The sequence below is a fragment of the Perissodus microlepis genome, chromosome 10, assembly GCF_051167445.1.
Source record: "Perissodus microlepis isolate ML-2025 ecotype Zambia chromosome 10, ASM5116744v1, whole genome shotgun sequence".
Lineage (NCBI taxonomy): Eukaryota > Metazoa > Chordata > Actinopteri > Cichliformes > Cichlidae > Perissodus > Perissodus microlepis.
In genome coordinates this window covers 11,633,285-11,655,625 of record NC_140470.1, presented here as the reverse complement: position 1 = coordinate 11,655,625, position 22,341 = coordinate 11,633,285, and the positions used below count along the sequence as shown (strand labels likewise).

The 22,341-nt window shown below is 40.3% G+C and overlaps 3 protein-coding genes across 6 annotated transcripts; 1 reads left to right on the top strand and 2 right to left on the bottom strand.

Annotated features, from left to right (window-relative positions):
* Nucleotides 1-716: 716 nt before the first annotated feature.
* Nucleotides 717-11,492, top strand: LOC146378868 (uncharacterized). 2 transcript variants are annotated; one of them, XM_084941983.1, is made up of 9 exons: nt 717-1,392; nt 1,475-1,586; nt 1,708-1,782; nt 9,139-9,198; nt 9,345-9,425; nt 9,545-10,378; nt 10,489-10,551; nt 10,911-11,013; nt 11,117-11,492. In XM_084941983.1, the coding sequence occupies exons 1-9, from the start codon at nt 1,383-1,385 to the stop codon at nt 11,219-11,221; spliced, it is 1,443 nt and encodes a 480-aa protein (XP_084798109.1). In that variant the 5' UTR covers nt 717-1,382; the 3' UTR covers nt 11,222-11,492. The 2 variants fall into 2 exon arrangements, with proteins under 2 accessions (XP_084798109.1, XP_084798108.1); XM_084941982.1 differs by having other exon boundaries at nt 737-801; nt 1,355-1,392; nt 10,911-11,492.
* LOC146378869 (uncharacterized) lies at nt 3,601-7,356 on the bottom strand. Of its 2 annotated transcripts, none has more exons than XM_084941984.1 (2): nt 7,114-7,356; nt 3,601-6,439 (listed from the first exon to the last, which is right to left on the bottom strand). In XM_084941984.1, the coding sequence occupies exon 2, from the start codon at nt 6,429-6,431 to the stop codon at nt 5,133-5,135; it is 1,299 nt and encodes a 432-aa protein (XP_084798110.1). In that variant the 5' UTR covers nt 6,432-6,439; nt 7,114-7,356; the 3' UTR covers nt 3,601-5,132. The 2 variants fall into 2 exon arrangements, with proteins under 2 accessions (XP_084798110.1, XP_084798111.1); XM_084941985.1 differs by having other exon boundaries at nt 7,212-7,356.
* plp1b (proteolipid protein 1b) lies at nt 11,476-16,911 on the bottom strand. Of its 2 annotated transcripts, none has more exons than XM_084941988.1 (7): nt 16,777-16,911; nt 14,643-14,829; nt 14,379-14,535; nt 13,948-14,125; nt 13,604-13,677; nt 13,340-13,405; nt 11,476-12,310 (listed from the first exon to the last, which is right to left on the bottom strand). In XM_084941988.1, the coding sequence occupies exons 1-7, from the start codon at nt 16,778-16,780 to the stop codon at nt 12,239-12,241; spliced, it is 738 nt and encodes a 245-aa protein (XP_084798114.1). In that variant the 5' UTR covers nt 16,781-16,911; the 3' UTR covers nt 11,476-12,238. The 2 variants fall into 2 exon arrangements, with proteins under 2 accessions (XP_084798114.1, XP_084798113.1); XM_084941987.1 differs by lacking the exon at nt 16,777-16,911 and adding an exon at nt 15,226-16,688.
* Nucleotides 16,912-22,341: the final 5,430 nt, after the last annotated feature.

Genomic DNA, 22,341 nt, shown 5'->3' with positions numbered 1-22,341 from the left:
AGAGAATGGGCATTTCGGTTCAAGGATTTTCAATGTAAATATTATTAAAAAGGTCTGATGAGACAGTAGATTAAATTCTAACAACTCAGATCTGGTCCCACTTGATTCCTAGAAGCCTGCCAACTGGAACAGTATGCTTGTGAAAGAAAGTCTTTGTTGTGGGTGAAACAATACTACAAGCTTTTTATATTTGAAAAAAACAAACAAACAAACTTTTGTGGTTAATGATATGCAGGTTTTCAGTTGTCTACTTTTTTTCAAAGGCTATTGTTCAGTGATGGGCAATTAATTTTCCCATGGGACCACATGAGAAACTGGGACTGTTGTGGAGGGTCTCACCAATAAGTGTATAAAGAGATTACATTAATATTGAGCAGAATTGAGTTCAGTTTAATCCCCTGCTATAGCCATTAGTAGCAAAGAAAACAGCATCAAGTACTAACCTGCAGGGTTCATTTAAATACCTTTAAGCTGTCAGGCAGGTTATAAAAGCCTATTTTTAATTTGCTTCTTAGCAAAGACTGAAAATCTCACTAGAAAACATCTCTGGAATGTGACTTCTCACACTCAGAAAAATCGAAACCACAAAACAGTGCTGCCCCTCTTATCACCCAGCCTATCCGCTTGCTCAATGAGCCTGTGTAGCATCATCCAGGTGCGGCACTTCAAAACTAACAGGGGAGGGGGCGGGATCTGAAACTGCAGGGGGTGGGGGCTCTGGTGGAGGTATTTCTGCCATCTTATTTGCGTGTCACAGAGACCCGGAGGAGGACCGGCACTGATCTGCTCTGACACAAACAGGTGAGAACACAATACGGCACAAAAATGGACTTCACACCCCTGTTCGTGGCCTGTGTGAGGAAGGCCTCATTACCAAATCTGAATTGCTTTCCTTTTCTATGAATAATGAATTTGACCTGCTTAATTGGGGCTGGCACATCTCCAGAAAGATTCATCACAAGAGATTAAAGCACTAAGCACAGGTCGAATTGTTAACAGGCGCTTGAAGAGAATACAGAACAGATGCGCAATATGACAAGACGCAGAGAGACTGGGGAGAGGAGAGAGCACGAGGGACATTTGTTAATAGTGTTTACAAGCAGATTAGATTTTTGCACAAGTTTTATTGTGAAATGTCTTCTGGTATGCTCAAATGGTTTTATTCAGATAATAATAAATGTCCACATGTGTTAATAACAAAGAGTAAATGCTTCAATATCACTTTATCATGGTGGATGAGTTTTTTGTGTATAGGAATACAGCTTTACAGGTTGCGAAAGGGGGTGAGTTGGGAATGAGTATAGAGTATGACAGATAAAACGTACAGAAAGTTTTTCATCAAATATTTCCTCAGGTTGAACATCTGAGAAAACATCAGCAGCATGTCAAAAGGTGAGTATTTGATAAGATTAAACATGGAAGAAAAAAATATTTCTTGGTATGCAGTACTGATAAAAGTGTGTGTGTGTTGTAGATATTAACAGAAGCCAGGTGCTTCAAAACATCAGGGTGCGGTCTACATTAAAAAAGGACGGCAGCTGGATCCAAAGATCAAATGATGCCAAGAAAGAACGAGACACAGCAGGGTACTCACAGTGATTAAGATGCAACTTCAAAAATTGAGTTTTAAAATTTTGTTTTTTTAATTGAAAGGGATAATTGAAGCTGTCCTGTCTCAGTGTCACAGCAACCTCTTCTGTGTTGCAGAACGAACACAGATGTGGAAACTAAACCTATTCCAGCTAGCAGTTCACAAGTCCGGTTGGCAGCCAGGAAATTTGAGTGAGTGCTGCAAAATTATTTTAAAAAAGAAAAAACACTTTTGAATGTAAACGTTGCTCAGGCACACTGGATTTAACTGACAAATCCACAGAAATGGTAAAACAAACAAACAAACAAACAAAAAAAACTTTCATTTCTAAGGTTTCAAGCATCCGCACATATGAAAAATAATAGTCTAGTCCTTACCATGGCTTGGTAAATATAACTTCAGATGAACTTTAAAACTTCACATATTACAATGTTTGTTTTGTTTTTTTTAAAGACAAAAGCAAAGCAAAAATGCAGAAGTAGTGTGTGAAGAACTAAGTACAGCCTTACCACCAAATTCGCCCTAAGGTGCTTAGAGAAATCAAATCAGAGTCTATAGGCCTCGGTTAGCATGCAAAATGTTAAAATTCGTGACAGTGCAACCAGGAAAAGACTGAACAACCAAAGTGGAGATGTCTGACCATAGTGTGTAGTTTCATGTTTGGTAAAAAACAAACAAATCCAAAAACAAACAAACAACAACAAAAAATGCACAAACATTTTATAGCAACTCTAATGGTGGTGGACGGGTGATGATTTGGTCTGGTTTTGCAGCCACAGGAAGTGGGCACCTTGATATCACTAACTTGACCATGATGAACTCCTCTGTATACCAAAGTATTCTAGAGTCAAATGTGAGGGCATCTGTCTGACAGCTACAGCTTGTCCAAAACTGGTTCTTTCAACGGGACAATGAACCCAATCACATCAGCAGCTCTATTACAGAATGGCTGAAAAAGAAAAGAAGCCACACGTTAAAGAAAAGTGGACCAAAATTCCTCCGCAATGATGTGGCAGATTGATAAAGTCATACAGGAAGCTATTCAAGTTATTGTTGCTAAAGGTGGTTCTACCAGCTACTCAGTCACTGGTTGTTCTTTTCACACACTCATTCTGCATTTTGGCTTAGTTTGTTTTTTTAAACCGTGTAATACGTCACGCATTGTTGTTCATCTGAGGTTGTATTTCAGAAACTTTAAGAGCATGATTTACTTTCAATATGCCCTCATATGTAAACCTCAGAACTGACAGAGGCCATACATTTTTACCATGACTGTAAATCTATTTTTTTTTTTAAAAGAAAAATAATGTAAAACTTAAATATTAGACCCATGTGTATGGCACCACACAGTGTGGTGGCAGTTCTGCAAGTTAAACTCAAATTGTCCTTCGACTGTGCTGTGTCATTGAATCATAACTAAAAATATTCCAGGCTTCAGGCACAAATCACCATCTGTGATATTAACATACAGTACAAAAACATTAACTTAGCCCTGGGCATCTGTACCGCATCCATAAAGCTCTAAAGTACACTGCAGTGTGACCTACACTTAAGCTGGTTGATCAAACGTTAATCTTACTGGGGTGCTTCCCTGTAGGACACACATGCATATTTTTTCCTTGAATACTGTAGCAAAGGCTTTCTAGGGAACAACTTAACATATGAGATTGTTAATTATATGGTATGTGACAAATGTTTTACCAGCTTTGTTAAAAAAAAAGATTAATGTTAATATTAATATCCCTGTGCATTAAAATTATGATTTTGATATAGGCATCCAATAATTATAGTCATATACAGAGTTATTTTATACAGGTAATAGAACAGAAAGATGTTCTTCTGCTTGGTTGCACAATATTTCTACTAAATAAAGGATACGTCAGCCTTAGCTGCCTGACTATTGTCGGCAAATGTATCAATTGCACTGACATTACATCACTCAGCCTGAACATGTACATAACACACACACACACACACACACACACACACACACACACACACACACACACACACACACACACACACACACACACACTCAACTATGGCTACAGCAAAATTTTGTAAATTATTAAGGTTATGGACAAATTTTTGCTTCAAACACATTTAAAAATATCTTTATTCTAGATGTCTGACTTTTTCCCCTGAGATCACGTAGGGTTCATTCTTCCAGGTGAACAGAAAGAAGCAAATTATTTAAAAAGGTCTTGGGTTTACTTTTATATCAGTTTCTGTGTTCACAATTATTCAGGATACTTACGTTCACAGGCCACTTTATTATGTACACCTTGCTTGTACTGGGTTGGACCCCTTTTCCTCCAGAACTGTCTTAATTATTCATACCATAGATTCAACAACATGCTGGAAACCTTCCTGAGATTCTGATCTACATTAACATGATAGCACAGTGCTGCCATGTGATTGGCTGACTTGATATATGCATTAATGAGAAGCTAAACAGGTGTACCTAACAAAGAGGCCAGTAGATGTAAGTAAAGGAACAATAGAATCACATGTACAATTTTAAACTATTTAGGGAAAAAAAGACAACAACTGTTGGAACCAAAAATGGACATATTTTCTTTGACCTCCAAAGAAAACCATGACAACAGCAGTAGGTGTATCATATTCTACAGCTGCATCATCTGTTGATGACACATCCTTCAATAAATGGTTCCAACTTCCACTCAAAATCAGTCTGGTAGTTAAGAGGCTTGATTGTGCTTCAGAGACATCTTGCACAGCATAAAGTGTAGTTATCAGACGTCTACAACAAGATAACATATGAAAATGTGCCCAAGCTTTAAATCCATTCTTTTGTCCGTTCCAGTGTGTTTGAGATAATCGAGTGAATTTGTCACATTACTTACATACATAAAACAAATGACAGAGTGAAGCACCGGTGTTATATCTGTGCAGAACTGCTCGGGCAACTCACACCTCACAGCCTCCCCTCCCTCACTTACTGTCAGAGAACTGAAATCATGCCCCTTACCAATGATGGTTAGCTTCGCTAGCTGACTGGCCAGCAATACCAAAAAAAGATGGCACTGAATATCTACAAATGTCCTTTTGCTCACAATCCCCTAGGCTGAAGCAACTTGTGAGTGCTTTGCAAGTGTTTTTCTTTTATGGGTCACTTAATTTAAATGGCTTGCCATCCAATAATTCACAAGAAGATGGAAGCATTTATGAAGAGAAATTACAGATTTTTGTTAAGCAGAAATATTTCCTCAATTTTTCTTTTGTTATCCTTTTGAAAATCATGTTCACCTTGGGACTCCCAACCCATTGAAAACCACAATGCAGCATTCAAACATTATTACCCGATAACTAAATCTGAGCTCATTGTTGAGTAGTAATTAATAACAATGCAAGCCTTCCTCAAACAGGGCTCTCTGCAGGGAGGCAGCAGGAGGTGGTTCACTATATTAAAAACAGGACTGTAATTAATTCAGTATTTTGAAAGACAGAACGAGCCTGTGTTCATTTCTGCTTTGCTCAATTATGCAGTCAATCACACTTTCATTTTTATAGTGATGAATTAGGAAGACGGCCCAGCATCTGTGAGGTCTCCTACAGTGTGCACTCCCGGCACTGGTGTTGACAAGGAGGGTGCAGCTATGTGGCCTGGGTGGTGGGCTGATATCATGTGTCTGTCACAGATGGTGAAGGGGTTCAGTGGGTAGATCCCAGATTTCCTAAAGCCTTCCTTCACAATTCTCACACCTTCCTCCTCCTTTGCTACCTGATATGTTCCTTTGAAAACCCCTGAGAACTCCTTTTTGCTAACTGCAAAGTGGGTGTCAGTAGTGTAGCCGTCGCCTAGGAATGAAGCAAAGTGCTGCTTGAGGACCACAAAGAGACCGTCATTGAGTGGCTGGAGGATGTGGAAGCAATGAGGTGGGAGGCACAGAAGAATGACATCCTCCTTACGAGCTGTTTCCACCACCTCCAGGTTCACGGGTGACTTGTGGCCATCGAAAATCAGCAGCAGTGGACGCTCCTTTGGTGCGTGCACGAGAAAATGTTTGAGGAACCATTTCTTAAAGAGGTCTGAATTGATACATCCCGAGTCTGACCACCCGTATAGGGCATTTGGTGGTCCTTGTGTCTTGTAGCATACTCCCCCTGGATAGGCCTTTGAGTAGATTATAAATGGGGGGATGTCCTCTCCAACCGCATTAAAGCAAGCCAGGATGGAGACATGGTCCCTGGAGCCTGGCGCTGGCTTGTAGCCTAGACCGACAGATTTGGGGAGAGTCACCCTCTTCCTACTCAGCTGAAAGTCTGTGTCATTGCAGTTGAAAATTTGGTGAGGCTTGTCTCTGAGCTCATGAGCATCTACAACAGTCCTCAGGAGGTGAAAAAACTGATCTACTGCTTCCTTTCTCACTGACACAGTCCTCCCACGGACAACATTGTCTGCTGGCTGAATAGTGATGTTTTTCTCTTGTCTTTTTCTAAAATTGAGCCACCATGTCTGGCCCAGTTTGGAAAATGCCACCCTCCGGTGTTGCCGCTTATAAATTGACGATGCGAAGGACACCAGCTGCTGCTTTGTAAGTGGGAATCCATGCCTGGACATGTATAAGGAGAACTCGACCAACAACTCCTCATCAGCAGATGTTATAAGCTGAGCCGGGCCGCTACGGCTCCCAGGGGTCACCCGTCCACTGACTCTGTCCCCCAGTGAAGATTTAGGGACCCCAAACTCCTTGGCGGCTTGTCTCACTGTGCACCTGCCTGACTTGACCTCTATCAGTGCACGCTCCATGGCGTCCTCTGTCCACCTCTTCTTTTTCTTCCTCCCGATTTTGTCAAGGTGATTTCTCGATGGCATTTTTCCCCCTAAGGCAACACAAGAAAATACTGAGATGAACCATACAAGTAAAAATCCGACAGCCAAAAAGTGGCCTGGCTAAGCACCAAAAAGAATCACAAATCACATTGACATTGGTATAAGCTTACTAATTAAACACATACACAGACTTTACCAGAAATAATTGCTTTGTACTTTGTGTAGTTGGAGTTTATTGCAGTCCTTCAGCGCTCATGACAACCAGATATAAAAGGCTCGAGTTTGTTAGTCACCTATAAAGCTGACTTTATTAAAAAGGTAAAATGCATTTTTAGATCTCTAAGCTCAGTTCAATAAGAATAAAAGATCTTGCTATTTTTGTTGTTGTTTTGCTTAAAAGGGGCCCAAAGCGATGTTTAGAGCCTGCACTAATGTATTGAAATAACAAGGAACAGAATGCCATTTAAATAATTTTTTTTTTTAACCGGGCCAAAAATAATATTTATGCTATATTTTGTTTTGAAAAACACTGTATCAGTGTTAAGTAACCTGATAGGCTTATGTCAAGTTTCTTTCAAAACCTGGTGGAAAGCATCGGGAAGTAACATTTTTGGAGGCACCTCATTTAGCTCTAAAAATGATACAGCAGGCCACATGAATTTTCTATTAACTACTATTATGTTTTTTATTAAAAGTAAAAGTCGTAAAATACGAAGCGACTTACTCGTCTCGGACCGTGCTGGTATTATTTTTGATGTAAAAAAGCAGACGTCAGGACTGTGGTGCTATTTTGAGACGATACTACACTTGAAAACAGCCCACCTGGGTAGTGTTGATTCCACAGTGGCCACTGATATGTCTGCTAGTTACAGAGAATTAAAATAATGCTGCTACATTTGATTATCGCCGTTAACTTCACCGCTTAGCAATATGCTACTACTTTACGAAGCCGGGGAAAAGCGGAACAAGACCGGAAGTATTTCCACGACGCTTTCAAAATAGAGGTATCAAGAAAATAAGAGCCCAAGCCTATGGAGACGCTGACCACTGACCAAATCAATAAACTGCACTACAGTGCCCATGTAATGATAATCAGCTAGCGAGCATTGTTGTGAAAAAAAAAAAAACAACTATTTTTCTCCCTTCCTGATTTATTTATTTTCTTTTTTGTACATATTTGTCACACTTACATTTTTCAGAACAACAAACACATTTTAATATTAGACAAGGATAACCTGAGTAAATACAAAAACAGTTTTTAAATGAGCCTTTCCTCTATTAAGGGGAAAAAAATGTCCAACACTACCTGGTCTTATGTGAAAAGTAATTGCCCTCTCGTTGTGCCACCCCTGGCAGCAGGAATTTAGCCACACTGAAGGGCTGAGCAGTCTAATAGAGAACATGCCAAAATATCTCAATTGGATGTAAGTCCCACTTTGTCTAGGCCACTTTAAAACCTTTCCAAAAGGGCTTGCTGGTGTATTTCACTTCTTATCTGTACCTTGTATATTTGTGCTGCTACATAAAGCATAATGCTTACATCACTGTTCCATTAATTTATCACACCACCACCACTGTTGATGTCTTGATGATTTGGTGTTCTTTTATGAATATATTAGAATATATTCACGTATCTATCTATCTATCTATCTATCTATCTATCTATCTATCTGTCTGTCTGTCTGTCTGTCTGTCTGTCTGTCTGTCTGTCCGTCCGTCCGTCCGTCCCAGATTAACCCAGCAAACACTGTTATGTTCTTCTTATTTGGAGTAAAACCAGAGACACAGCTATGAAGAGGCCTCATGAAGCTTAGCTTCCCCAAAGTGTTCTTACCAAAACTAACCCAGCAAACACTGTTATGTTGTCCTTATTTGGATGTTCCAAAATTAAAAGTTGTGCTGATGTCTTAGCCATCTGCTGTACCTTTCGCCCTTTTGCCCTTTTACGCATCTGTTCCCTGGGTCTGATGGTTCAAAGTCCATAAACATTTTCTATCAAGTCAGATTTTTTTTTAACAGAAATAATAGAAATGCACTAAAAAGATAATAGACAAATGTGTGTATATTCGCTGTTTTAGATGACCGCAACTGACACAAGTCATAAACCTTCTGAATTAATAGTTCAGTTCACACACTCATGAATGACAAACACCACATGTTTTGCTGTCACTTGTTAAGCTGCAAAGGGACCATTACCTCACAGTTTGTTGTGTATACAGCATATTCTTCTGTATCAAGAGGCTTTGCTCCTGCGGGAAAAGTTAGATTTTAGTTTGTGTGTCTCTCATTTATTACCAGCCTCAGCCACCACTTCACTGCAACGTGTCTGGCAACCATTAATAAACATTGTGTTGACATTTAAGGCCTTATTTGTTAGCTTTGTTTCATCAATCACTGACTTCACATGCTCAGAATGCTCATCCTTCAATGCAGGTTGCACTCTTCATACAAATTTTTTTTAATGTAAGTTATGGATGAACGTTGTTTATATAAGAGATGCTGAAACTCCCAGAATACTGCTGACGCTGTATTCATTAAGCAAGCACTATATGTGATAGCTAATGATGTACATTTATATTATTGCTCACTAGAGACATCAGTCACTACTCTAATGTGGAGCATTTGGCTTAGACTTTATTTCTGAGCCAACATAGTTAGAAGGTGATGAAATCTCTTATTGGTTCTGAAGAAGCAATTAAGAAAATATAAGGCTATAAAGGGGTTTTCTCTTCTTATTCGTACCTTGTAGAGCAATAGATCCTCCACCAAGTTCTCCTCTTCAAAAGGCAGAGGTCATTTCATCTGAAGGGTATGTTGGTGCTGAATGTAAATTAAACTGTGCAAAACCTGAGCAAATATTTACTGCTTCTCTGCAAATCTGCATATTTCAAGCTTAATCTCAGTTAAATCTGAACATTTAAACCAAATACTCAGTGCTTTGTTTGTCTGTTTTAGGAATTCAGCTAATCAGGCAAGTGCTGAAAATATTTCAGCTCCGAAAGACACTCGGCCTGAAGGCTCAACAGTGAAGATAAAGTTAGTATACGAGACTGTAACTGGAAGTGTTAAATTTAAAGATGCTGAGTGTTTGTTATTTTGCTTACAAATCTCATTTTTGTTGCAAAATGGGGAAGAAGTAACACTCTCTTTTACAGGCCTCAACCCCCCACAAAAGCACCTATTCAAAATTTTAATGCACAGCCAGAAAAGACATTTACTGAAGCAACTGCAGAAAACACGGAACAACATGCTGATGCACCAGCTGACACCTGTCACAATGAGGATAAGGCCTCCACAGATGCTGATGTGAAAAATCCCCCTGCAGAAATCTCTGCTGCGGAAGGCACAGTGAGAGAGAGTAGCGAGAGTAAAAGCACTGCTGGAGTCTCTGGAGAATCTGTAATCAAAACAGAACCGCCGAATACAACTAATTTAGAGCACGCAGGAGTAAACATGTATGGACCACCTGCTTTGGCAACATCAGGAAAAGAAGCTTCTCTCCAAGGCAGTGTGGAAACACCCGCTGTAAGTGATGCAACACCAGAAGAAGAAACTGCTCTACAAAACAGCACCATATCAGTCACCGACACTCTGCCTGCACCATCTAGTCAATCCGATGCTGACACTGCCAAGGGTGTGGAGTTTAAAGTCGAGTCTGCACCACCCTCTGAGCCGGTTTTTAAGAGCGGAACTGAAGAGGCGGTTGAGCGCGAAGATGAAGGCACTGTTGTTGAACAAAGTTTTGATCCAACACCTAAGACAGCAGCAGACTGTGACAAAGAGTTGAACATTGAAGATGCCCTTGACCAAGAAGCTGCTTCAGATGCAGAAGGTGTTTTGGATAACACAGAGCATGCAGCTATTAGAGTGACTGATGCTTTAGATGTGGAGACGGCCAAGGCTCAAGCTGTTCCTAAACCTGTGGAAGATCCAAGGCAACCCCACTCTGAGGACTTCAAACCAAACCAAAAGTGTGATGATAGCCATATGTGAGTGTTTTTGTTTAATACAATAAAGGAACAGTAGAGTATTCAGTGTTGTTCGCATATTTTTATTTGAGCACTAAAATCATTCTCATTGTTTGTGACTGTTTTTGTAGTTCTGATGTGTCTCAAAAGCCTGCAGAGGACGTAAACTCAACAAAAACTCTGAATAAGCCCATGTAAGTTTCTCACTCTTACTATACATAGTTATACAACACTCAAAAAATATCTATCCCTAAAATGTTGACATTAAGTAATTTGATTACATGTAAATTTTCCAAGTGGTTTAGTTACATACATTAAATGTAAAATGGTATTTTACTGGACTCTGGTCATGATTGTTATACATTCGGCATATCTTCCTTAATTGATGAAGTATTTGAATAAATTCACTTTTGATTTCATATATTTCAGTTACATTTATTCAAAACTATTGCTTTGTGTTTATGAGAGCCAAGAATGTTTTTTTGAGTGTACATAAGTGTAAAAATTAATAAGGTTCATAACCTTTGCTTTGTTTTTTAACCGCCTGCTTCAGTCATGGCAAATCTCCTTGTTACTTCTGCAACCAAATCATTAATGGAAATGTCAAGATCATGTTCAGTGAGCCTTCGATGAACTGCCACCCAGACTGTTTAAAGGTTTGTTATGTCTTCTTTTGTAAAAATGCTGTATATCTGTGCTTTTATGATATCCTTTCACTATCTCTCGTACATGAAATTAACACTGAGTATGCTTTTGCAGTGCGGGGTTTGTGCTAGGGCCCTTGGAGATATGCTGACCCCCATGTTCTTGAAGGACCAAGTGATCCAGTGTGGAGTGTGTTTTTCAAAAGCGGTTAAGAAATGATGCCTATTTGGGACAAATATGTTTCCAGAAAATAGTCCAAGCATACCTTGATGAATGTGCTGTCCATTATTTCCCATAACTTCCCTATCAACTTCTTCTTTCTTTCTTTTTTTGTAACAACTGTATCCAGTAAAAGGGCAGTATATTGTTATGATTAATGATTCTGCAATGAAAAGGATAAATTAAAAATACAGCAAAAAAAAAAAAAAAAACCAGCAATGCAACTGTATATGGCTAGAATAAAATTCCACGCATCAGATTTAAATGTTTTAATGAGCCTTAATTTCAAATAAGCACACACAAGTCTAAGTAGCAGGGCTACACGCTAAACACCTGGAGACAAGTTACTGAAGCATCAACCCCTCTGCAACCTAAAACAGCTTATATTGGGCTGAACACCTTTTTATCCCACCTACCATGGTAGCATTTAAACGAAAGAGAAAAAAAGAGACTGTATAAGTATGACTAAAAAGCACGTTTATTGTAAGTGAAAGCTCAACGGGAAAATTTGGTTCGTTCAGCCTCACTCGTTTTAGTTCATGCAGTTTTGAAGGCTGATAATAGAGAAGCCACAAAATCATACTGAGAGCCAATTTGGGTGTCAGTAACCACTGAATACTGTGCATGCAGTTATGACTTGCGAGGCAAGCTGTCATTGCTCTTAATTATTCATGAAACATCATAAATCACAATGAGCACCAACAAAGCCTCACACAAAGGATAAAGTGAGAGATACAATCAGCAATGGGAAAATGAACAACAAAGCTAAGAGAATCATCTTGAAAGGAGGATCTGATGCACAGGCCAGAGCTCATTGCTGGAGGTAAATTATCTTCATCTCTCTGTCTGTTGTTCATACATAATAGTGATGAGAAACTATTTCTGTTATTGGAAAGGTTTAAAGAATAGCAGGCAATCCAGGTTTGGAGGTTGCCGTTTCCCAGAGGATGAATGTAGGCTGACTGTCCATCTCGTAGTTGGACAATGGGGTTAACAGAGAAAACGGAGGCGCTGCACTTAGCGAATGCCTTTTCTGCCCAGGAACCGCAGAACTGCGTAGTTGTAGGTGGTGGCAACCAGATACAGGAACTAGAGTGAGTGGAAGAATTAATGAAATGAAAAAAATAATCAGCTTCTACACATATACGAGTACTGTAAGCAGTTTTTTTGCAAGCAGACAATGAATATTCATTTGTCTCCAAGAGGAGAAGTGATCAGTATAATGCTTTAATCATCCAAGATAGAAAGCAAACTTTAATGGTCATCTCTGACTGTGTGTAGTCACGAACAGAGTTTTGGTTTAGAGAAATCCACACGTTGAAAATTCATTTATTTCTGCTCAATACAAACAAGGTGACTGGAATTTTTTTGCGTGAAGATCATAGCATTGAAAACTGACATTGGCAATGTGTCGCCGTTCCTCCAAATAATTCACATACTTTGCTGTGTACAGTGTTAATCAGAAGCGGTTCCACTCACAACACCATTCAAAATGATACTTTAAACAGTAAAAGGAGCTGTTTCTGGAAACTCATTTTCAAGTGCCTAGATTGAGAAAAAACGTTTATCAGATGTACCAGTGATGGTGTTTTTCCTGCTTCATCATAACATTATATAATATGATAAATGTAGATAATATGATAAAACATATATATCATATTAATGTATGTCCAGGATGAACACTAAAACTGGCCAATCATGCTGTTGTGATGTCACAGCATTGCAATTTAGGGGGAAAAATAAGAAAAAGATGCCCTTGTTCAAATATGACCCTCTTGTGGAATAAATGGTAAGCATTTCAAGGGTTTTCTTTATTAATGAATGCAATAAAATATATATATTATCAAGATAGGCTTGCTGCCAGCCAGATTTAGGTGACTTGCATTGGTTTGGTAATGATAGTTTTTAAAGCAATAGCTAACTTCTTGACCTGTGCTAATTGAACTCTCAGAAAATATTGTTGGTCACTGGCAATATTAATCCTTGACAAGCACTATTATGATGACGTAGGAAAAACACCAACACCGCAGAGTGGTTTCATTTTAAAATTTAAATTTGATTCAGCTGTTTAAATGGAGTTAGCTTAAATGTCCTAGAAATAATGCAAAAATAGCTCACCAGTGCTAACAGAGTGATCCCAGCACCGGCAAATGCAGCTATGTACAAGTCATATGTGACATAGAACTGGAAGACATAATAAAAAAAGGTTAGCTTGAGACACATGCAGGGCGTTTAATCAAACTCTTGTGTGTTACTGTGAGCTCTCTCATATGCACGTTGTCCTGCTAATAATTCAAAACAGATTTTATGTTGATTTTGATCAGTGATTTTAATGTGATGATGCCAAAATGCTATATCGAACTGTATAAAGACTCTACTCACTTCACTAGTTTTGCAGATTGCTGCTAAGGTTGTCCCACAAGACTTGCCTGGCATTGCATTCCAAGGAAGCAGACCTTAAATGGAGACATAACATAAATGAGATACCTCATACTATGGCTGAATTATGATGAGATTTGATGATCCGTGTATGCTCTGGCTTGCCTGAAGCATGTCAGGGAAACTATAGTGAAGAAATGACCATAAAGGTGTAGTTCTCTTCATTATTTCCTGACTAATATAGCCATCAGTCTAGCAGCCACTACACGGTGATTAATTGCTTTCAAGGGCGCATTAACATTCCCATCAGGGGGACCATGTGGTCAGTAGTTACACGAGCAACGCACCATACTGCCTGGCGTCCATGCAGATCCAGCCATGCTGATTAATGCTGGGGGTTGATTCAGACAGGATGTTGACGGTGTGGCAGGTCTGCTCCATATTGAACAAGAAGAAGACTGGGATAGCACTGAAGGCAAACACCGCCAGCCAGATGAAGGCCAAGATGTACGTCACTATGATGAACTGTTGTAGCAAAAAAGTGCAGCACACAAGGTCACAGAATCGCAACACAGATGCTAATAGATACTTTCCGCGTGATAAATGTGGTGTCATTAAATCTGTAATGAACCATAATTCATGTGGAAATTGCAGAAACAAAGAGCATATTTATTAGACTCAAAACAAGCCAGAATTCAGCATCTCAACAATGTTGACACGTCACATTTCCCCTCCCTCTTCATTTCCTCGCTCCCTCCTCCCCCACCCATGTGCTCACCGTCAGGCTGAGGCAGCGGCCGCACTGGGTACTCCTGAATTCGCCGAAGGTCTGTTTGACAGCACTTGTTGTGTAGAAGCCCTCAGCCAGTAGCAGGATACCATAGAGGAAGAAAAATGAAGCCAGACCATAGATCACGTACTGGAAGTATTTGATACTGGAACAGTCACAGAGAGAAGTCAGTCAATTAGTTAAAACAAAGCAATGCCAGAGACTTAAAAAAAAGAAGCCACAACTGAGAGAAGTTATTGAGAAATCACTCACAAAGAGGCCATGACCACATAGTCCTGAACGTTGCGGGCAAAGTAAGTCTCAACGAGGACTTCGGTTTGGGTCAGCGCTTCGTGCCCGCAGCCACAAAATAATGCCATGCCAGCATAGCACAGCAAGGTGGCCACCAGGGATGGGTAGGGCACTGCCCCAATGCACCGGATACAGCAATCATAGCAACCTGAGGGGGCATAATATATCAGCACACAGGCGGCACACACCGCACATATAACCACACAGCACATCTATGCCACAGTGGGGGACTCTTTCACCCAGTGGGGGAGCTATGAAAAAGGCCTCGCTTCGTCTGAAAATCCATGAGCATACACCAAAACCCCACCAACAGGCAAGAAAGCAACAGAAAAAGACCAAGAAAAAAAAGAAGATAAATTAGACAGCAGTGACAAACAAGAGTTCAAGCAGTGTCTCCCAATAAAGCGTCCAAACAAAAGCAGCCAACACTGACTTTATAGCAATCTCACGCACTTCTTCCAGAGCAAGCTGAGCTGTTGAAGCAGGTAGCAAACATCCAAAGTGTTAATAAATGCATTGCCAGAAATGGGATAGAGGAAAGCACCTAAGGCTTTGCAAAGCCAAGGCTGCCTGACCGGAAACATTTGCTGCTTCTGATGCTGTACTCCGCTATAAGAAAGGTTCCAGTGCCAACAAGTGTTGTACAGAGCTCTCTACAAGGTATTGCTACTGTAAAATAAGCCTCTCAGCGCTGACTTCATCCAGTATGTGAAAGCTCAAATGCTTGTGCCAACACCTCACAGCTCTGCTCTTACTAAATCTGGTCCAGCCCTCTTTGTCCACTGGTCACAGGCGTCACCAGGCGATTGAGGGATGGTGGTGAAACGCTGGCTTCAGGGGGCCCAAAGAAAGAGCATCTCTTTGTGGCAGCAGATACAATATCCATTGTATCTGCCATGATTGGGAAGGAACAAAGGCCAGTGATGTCAAACAAAGACCATGGTGCCACAATACACACACATACTACACTAACGTAATGGCGGAGGGGTCACCGGGACCGTCTCTCCACCACTGCCAATGTCACTACTCAGGGCCTCCTCCCTCCACAGCTGGCTGAGACTGGTACCATGGCACCGAGTGTCATTGCCAGTGGGGGCCGGGTTCAAGTGTTTAAAGAGTGGGTGGAAGCATTATGAAGGAGAGGGGCAATTTGAATATCTTCACAACAACAACAACAACAACAATAGCAAGCCCAACTCAAAATTAGTTAGGCCCAAACATCCCCAAACGTCTATTTCTGCATTCATCTTTTGCAAGATCTTTTGGTTTTTAGTCGGAAGGAAGAGAAACTGTGAGTTAAACAAACTGTTACTAAAATATAAATAGTAACAGCAGGAAGACTGTTTGTTCCAAAAATGATAGCGCCTACGGACGCCCACGCTTAATCTGTGCCCGGCTGCAGCAGTAGTTGTATTGATAGAGTGATAAATGCCACAAAAGCCTCAGTTTGAATTTCAGTGCAAAGTGCATCAGTGCTTGCAGCAGATGTCAGGTAATTACTGAAATCTCCAAAGCTGCTTTAAAAAAACCCCAAACAAACATGCAGAATTTCACTCAGAGGCTATTTGCAAGTGAGAACATGTTTAGCAGAAGTTGTTTGCGTCCACAATTCTCTTGGAAGTGTGACAAAATATGCCCGTGACACATGTGGAAGTATTTGACCTCTTTCACATGAGTGACCTGGCATGGCCTTGGCATGATGAGAGTTGCTGCCCAGCTCTGTCATGCCACTCTGATTCCACTTTAGTTTACTGCTGAAAGAGATTAGAGCAGGTGACAAGAAGGTAAATAATCCTGGCAGCGTGCACATGTTTTTCTTTTTGGTCTTTTGAAATCACCATCATATGTTAACCTGCATCGTGTGTTAGAATCAAGGGGCAAAAAGGGAATTAGTGGTAAATCAAAAAATGGGTCTTGAAATGCTTTTGATGAATTAAAACAGAGGATTAATTTGCAGCAATTCGTCCCTCAGACTTGACATCAAAGGACATCAAAGGCAGCATTAGTACTGGTTATTGAAATAGACTTTTTTTTTTTTTTTATAAATCCCATCAATAACAAATGATAAGAACCATTAGAAATTCTGTGCACTCACCCATGTCCGGAAAGAAGTGTCAGGTTATTGAAGTTTTGCTGGGTGGCTTTGTGACTGTGATATGAGGATATGAGAAGTTATTCGCCGCCACCCCTATATGAATCTAACTCGCGCTTTTGTCTCATCAACAATAGATAGACCACATCTCCCCGAGTCACATCTTAAAGTCACAAAGACCCATTTCAGCTGCCAGTCATTATTTAAGGAGCCACGGGGAACAGAGAGTGGGCCAAATATTCTAACACGAACTTTCATCTTGGTATCTTCTTCCTTTTACAGCATTTTCATTTCTTTTCTTTCCCTGATTCTATCATAACATATGTGGGTAATTTAATAAACATGCCAGCTTTTACATGCACACTTTAAACTTTTAAGCATTCAGTAAAATAACGACTCAGCTATTCTGCGATCTACATTTTTTTTTCTACATGTTTTTATCTCTTTACACTTTTGTGCTGATAATTCATCTGTTTATTGCACACACCCCATGTCAGACATCAGCACCACAGGTAACAGGTCTCGTGGCTTATAAGTACATTTGTGCAGAACACTTAAAGATAAGAAGCACGCACAGACAGAAGAGGAAAATAAATCTAAACCTCAGTGACTGACATTGACGAAGTTGAGTAACAAGGGTGACATTGATGGTTGGGTCCAGCTGCTGTCCTCCTTCCCTCCCTCCCTCATGTTTGACCCAGTTGATGTCAAAGCTGGGTTCACTACAAAGGCGCCAGTGTGCAGCAGGAGAAAACACCATGCTTTTTTTTTTACGAGAGAGTGAAAATCCTCACCCTCCTTTCATTTGCCATTTAAAGCACACAGTGCACAAGTAGACGTAATCAAATATCATCATCAAAAGACACAAATTATCACACTATTATATCACATTTAATTACCAGGAATTAAAAAGGGAATGCTTTATTTATTTTGGAGAAACAGCACTTTATATTATTATACAGTTATCTATCCATCCATTCACTTCTGCTTATCCTTTTCAGGGTCGCTGGAGCCTATCCCAGCTGTCATAGGGCGAGAGGCGGGGTACACCCTGGACAGGTTGCCAGTCTGTCGCAGGCTAACGCACAGGGATCAGAAAGACCCTGCTGATGGTAGAATTGAACTCAGGACCTTCTTGCTGTGAAGCAACAGTGCTAACCACCGTGCTGCCTATACAGTTATCTAGTTGTATTAGTTATTGGGACTGCTAGAGATGCAGTGCAATTTTTACCAACTCACCGGATCCTGTAAAAAGCTCGAGGGACTGCTGTGTTCCCGACACAAAAAATAAATAAAAAATCACTCCTCCTCAGACAGTTCCTTCAAATATAATCGGCTTCTGGATGCTGAAATTGTTTGGTTTAACTTTCCATTCTGCAACCTTTCTCAAAGCAATTACAGATCAAGTGATTTGTTTAGAAAGGATTCATGACACTGGCTCTGATACACTTAAAGTGCAGGGAAGTGACGCCTTTGAAGTCTGTAAGAAGACATATGAGAGAATGTGAAAGAGAGACAGACAAGAAGCATTAATTAACCTCTGCACTGCATATGAGTGTGTACAATGGCTGTCAGCTTTGCTTAATGTTGACAATCAAAAGACGGGGATTAGGTAGGGGGACTGGATTTAGACGCTTGCTGTCTTGGGTGGCATGAAAAGAGACTTTACTAATAAACTGCATTCCACAAAGCTGATGCAGATGGTGGCCGGTGATGTTACCATAGATCATATGATAAATTATTCGGTAGCAGTTAATAAGTCTGCGTAACAGCCTCTGGTTAATGCATGAATTGATATTTTAAACAAACATATTACTGCCCAAGCGTTCAACTAACGTGCAAATGTTATAAAGGCTATTTTGCATAATCACATAGGAAATTGTAGCTGTATTATTATTGGTCCTACTCTGCAGGGTATGTTAAAATAATGCAATGTAGGCCTATGAGACAGTGTAAGTGATATGACACTTTTATAACTGACTGCCTAGGATAGATACACTTGCCAGTATTTACACACTGAACATGGTAATATGCATGTTTATACAGAGGGAGTGGAGAAGTGCCCTGTAAAAGTATTTACATAATCTCTTATCACCGTTATCATAATGTGTGTCGTGTTATCTTATGAAAAAACCAAACAAACAGCTCTCAAACAAACAAACAAGCACTTGGAGGAGAAAAACAAGTCAGGCTCAGTCGGGAGTGACTTCAGTGCCAAAGGCCTCCTGTGGCAAGGGTTAAATTATTTATTTTCCCAGATGCTGAAGTAAGGATGGACTAAGCTTCCCTCCATGTTTGTTTGATTATCTTTAGTGATCTCAGACTCTTTCAGCTGGGTATTTGGGATATGAAACCAGCCAGTGTGTTTTAACATGATTAAAAGATGAAGCCTAAAACAGCAGCAGTAGCAGGAACACCTAAGGAAACATGAGGACTGTAAGGAATGTGTTGGTGGTTTTTCTAGAGGTGTGTACCAAGCAAAGAAGATGAAAAGATGAGATCTGGCTAATTTTAGTATTCTCAACGTGCCACATGCTGGACAAAAGTGCCAATTCATCAGTACAGTGTCTTATGACTACTGGCTGCATTGCCATAGTGTTTGATAGCGAACGCTAGATACAATCATAATCTGTATACAAATGATGGATGTAGATCTGATCATTTATACAGTGTACAATGTGTTACACTCAAGATAACTTCTGTGCATTAGTGCAATAGCTCTTGGCTCTCTAGTGTGGTGTCTTTTGTGTTATTTCTGGCATTGCTGTTCATGCTCTGTAAAGATATGCTCTTATATTGATGTCAGGAGTTTATAAACTATGTCCTGTGGCTATCATGTTGGACCTCTGGTGAGTTCACAACATCCCAGTGGACATAACGAGACCTCCAGGCTCACCATAGGTTGTTTTGGAGTCTGCCAAGCAATGAAGGTGCCATAAAGAGAGGAAGGCAGAAGCAGGGATCTATACACAAAGCCACATGGGTGTATTCAAACATCAGGGATGCATACAGCACGGTGACCCTTCCACAGTTGGGTCTGTCAGACCATCTTTGACTACTCCTTCCCCTAGCACACAGCCCCCAGGAAAAAACAAAGCCACACATAATGATCATTAAAACCTCCCCAGAGGGCTCTATCACTGAGCTACAGGACTGCTTTGCACACACTAAATGGGAAATTTTTGAAATATACACAAACTGTGCTGCATCTCCACCTGTGTTATTAAGCACATCAGCGTTTTTTCTGACAAGAAACCCTGGATAACTAAGGAAGTCCAGTCTCTCTTGAGGACTGAATGATCTAGCCGTCATGTCCGTTCAAAGACAAGATTGAAAAGTGGCATCAATCAGGCCAAACAGGACTGTAAGAGGAAAATTGAGGTCCACTTTACTGACAATAAAACTTGGCAGGACACACATCACTAACCACAAGGACAGCAATCTCAAACTCAACAACATGAACACTTCACTGGTAGAGGAGGTAAGCTGCTTTGCTGGCTTTGAGGTTAAAAGACCCAGTTTGGGCCCTCCATCTACACCTACTACCACCACCCTCCCAATCACTGTACAGGAGTGTGATGTGAACCTCATGTTTAGATTGGTGAACCCAAGGAAGGCTGAGAAAAGCTTCTAGCTCAGACAAGGTACCCAACAAAGTGCTCAAGGCGTGTCCCAGTCCAGACCTCAGCAGTCTTCACTACTACATCTTTAACCCTTGCACAAATCATTATCCCACCTTGCTTGAAGTCATCTGTCATCAATCCAGACTCAAGGAAAGCTTCTGACTCCCTCACTGACTACAGGCAGACCTGTTGCCCTAACAGCCACAATCCTGAAGTGCTTTGAAGGGCTGGTATCAAATCACATCAAAGCCTGTCTTCCACTGACTCTTGATCCACATCACTATGCTTACAAAGTGAACAAATCCACAGAGGATGCCATTGCGACAGCTCTCCACTCCGCCTTGAATCATCAAATGAATCAAAAAAATGTGAGGATGCTCTATGTTGACTATAACTCAACATTAACAGCATCACGCCATAGAGCCTGATCAAGAAGCTGGCTGAGTTTAGTCTTTCCTCTCCTACCAAAGACTGCACCTCAGTCCATCCCATTAAAACCATTATTAAATTTGCTAATGTCACCACACTAGTGGGACTCATATGAGCGGCAGATGACTCTCTCTACAGGGCTGAGGTCCATCAACTGGTCATGTGGTATTAGCAAACAATCTTGCAAAAGAAAACAAAATAAATCATAGACATCATGAAGAGCAGAGGCTTGCTCGGTCACCAGTGGAGACTCTATTGAGAGGGTCCATGATTTTAAATTTCTTGGGACCTTTATTTCCAACAATCTCACCAGGCCTCCCACACTGCAGGACATTAAAAAGGCTATCCAAAGAAAGTACAAAAGATCACTGGCTGTATCCCCTCCATGGAAGAGACTGCAACAGAGAGATACCTCTCAAGAGCCTTCAGGATCACTAAAGAAACCTTCCACCAGGTCACTTGCTGTTTGACCTGCTTAGACCCTACATGTCCATCAAAACAACATGAGTTTTTCTCCACGTGTAAACATTGTTCTAAATTAAACATTATTATTGTGAGGCAATTTAAAAAATTAGACTCATTCATATTCATAAATATTTATTATCTTCTCCTGAAAGGGTTTGGTTCACTATGCAAAAACTGTTTTTTTGTGTGAATGTCTTTGTTGGCAGAAATATCACCTTAATTTCTTGTATTAGATATTGCAAAAGGCAATCTGATTCTGATTCATAGATTGGACATAGATGGACTTAGACACCATGGCATGGTTTGTGTCTCCACTGTGGTGTATGGAGAGATTTTTCTTTCAGAGGACCTCTTCTTTCTAAGAATCTCTCCTTTCTCCTTTAATTAGTCATTAATTTGTGGCTCTTTTCCACAGTGTTTCTCTTGTCCTGTCTCCTCACACCCCCAACCGTTCACAGCAGATGGCTGCCCCTCCCTGAGGCTGGATCTGCCAGAGATTTCTTCCTGTTGAGAAGGAGTTTTTCCTTCCCACCAACACTAAGTGTTTGCTCATAATTGGATTGTCTGATTTTTATGATTTTCTCTTTAGTATTGTAGCACCTTTACAATATAAAGCACATTGAGACAACAGTTTTTGTGATTTGGCGCTATATAAATAACACTGAATTAAATTGAACAGACACTTGGAATGCAAAACGGAGCAAAATGGACATAATGTTTTATTCAATTAGAGTCAAAACAAGTGAGTGAACCCAAAAACTCAGTAGGAGTTATTACATATGTCAAAGCTAAAGGCTGTTTTCTCATAGACCTCTATAGGGCTGGAAGTGTTTTCACAGACACAAGTATTGGCCCCACTGGCTATTAGAAAGATTGTAGTTTTAAGGGATATCTGTGGTGGTTTCACTTTTCAGACCCAGACGCTAGGCCAATCCATTATATTATCTATTACACTCGGAAAAGATAACCAACATAGCATATATAAGTTACTGACCTAGTAATGCTTTAGAGAGAACAAATCAACATCGATAGTCTAATTTTAACCCCAAGC

Excerpts from the sequence above, each read along its gene's own strand:
- LOC146378868 (XM_084941982.1), top strand. Across the intron at positions 1,587-1,707 it reads AAAGAACGAGACACAGCAGG|AACGAACACAGATGTGGAAA; the intron begins GTACTCACAGTG and ends TCTGTGTTGCAG. Across the intron at positions 9,199-9,344 it reads GAGGTCATTTCATCTGAAGG|GAATTCAGCTAATCAGGCAA; the intron begins GTATGTTGGTGC and ends TGTCTGTTTTAG.
- LOC146378869 (XM_084941984.1), bottom strand. The coding sequence starts at position 6,431 with ATGCCATCGAGAAATCACCTTGACAAAATCGGGAGGAAGAAAAAGAAG.
- plp1b (XM_084941987.1), bottom strand. The coding sequence starts at position 15,265 with ATGTTTCCGGTCAGGCAGCCTTGGCTTTGCAAAGCCTTAG. Across the intron at positions 13,406-13,603 it reads CAATCTGCAAAACTAGTGAA|TTCTATGTCACATATGACTT; the intron begins GTGAGTAGAGTC and ends TATGTCTTCCAG. Across the intron at positions 12,311-13,339 it reads GGATCACTCTGTTAGCACTG|TTCCTGTATCTGGTTGCCAC; the intron begins GTGAGCTATTTT and ends CACTCACTCTAG.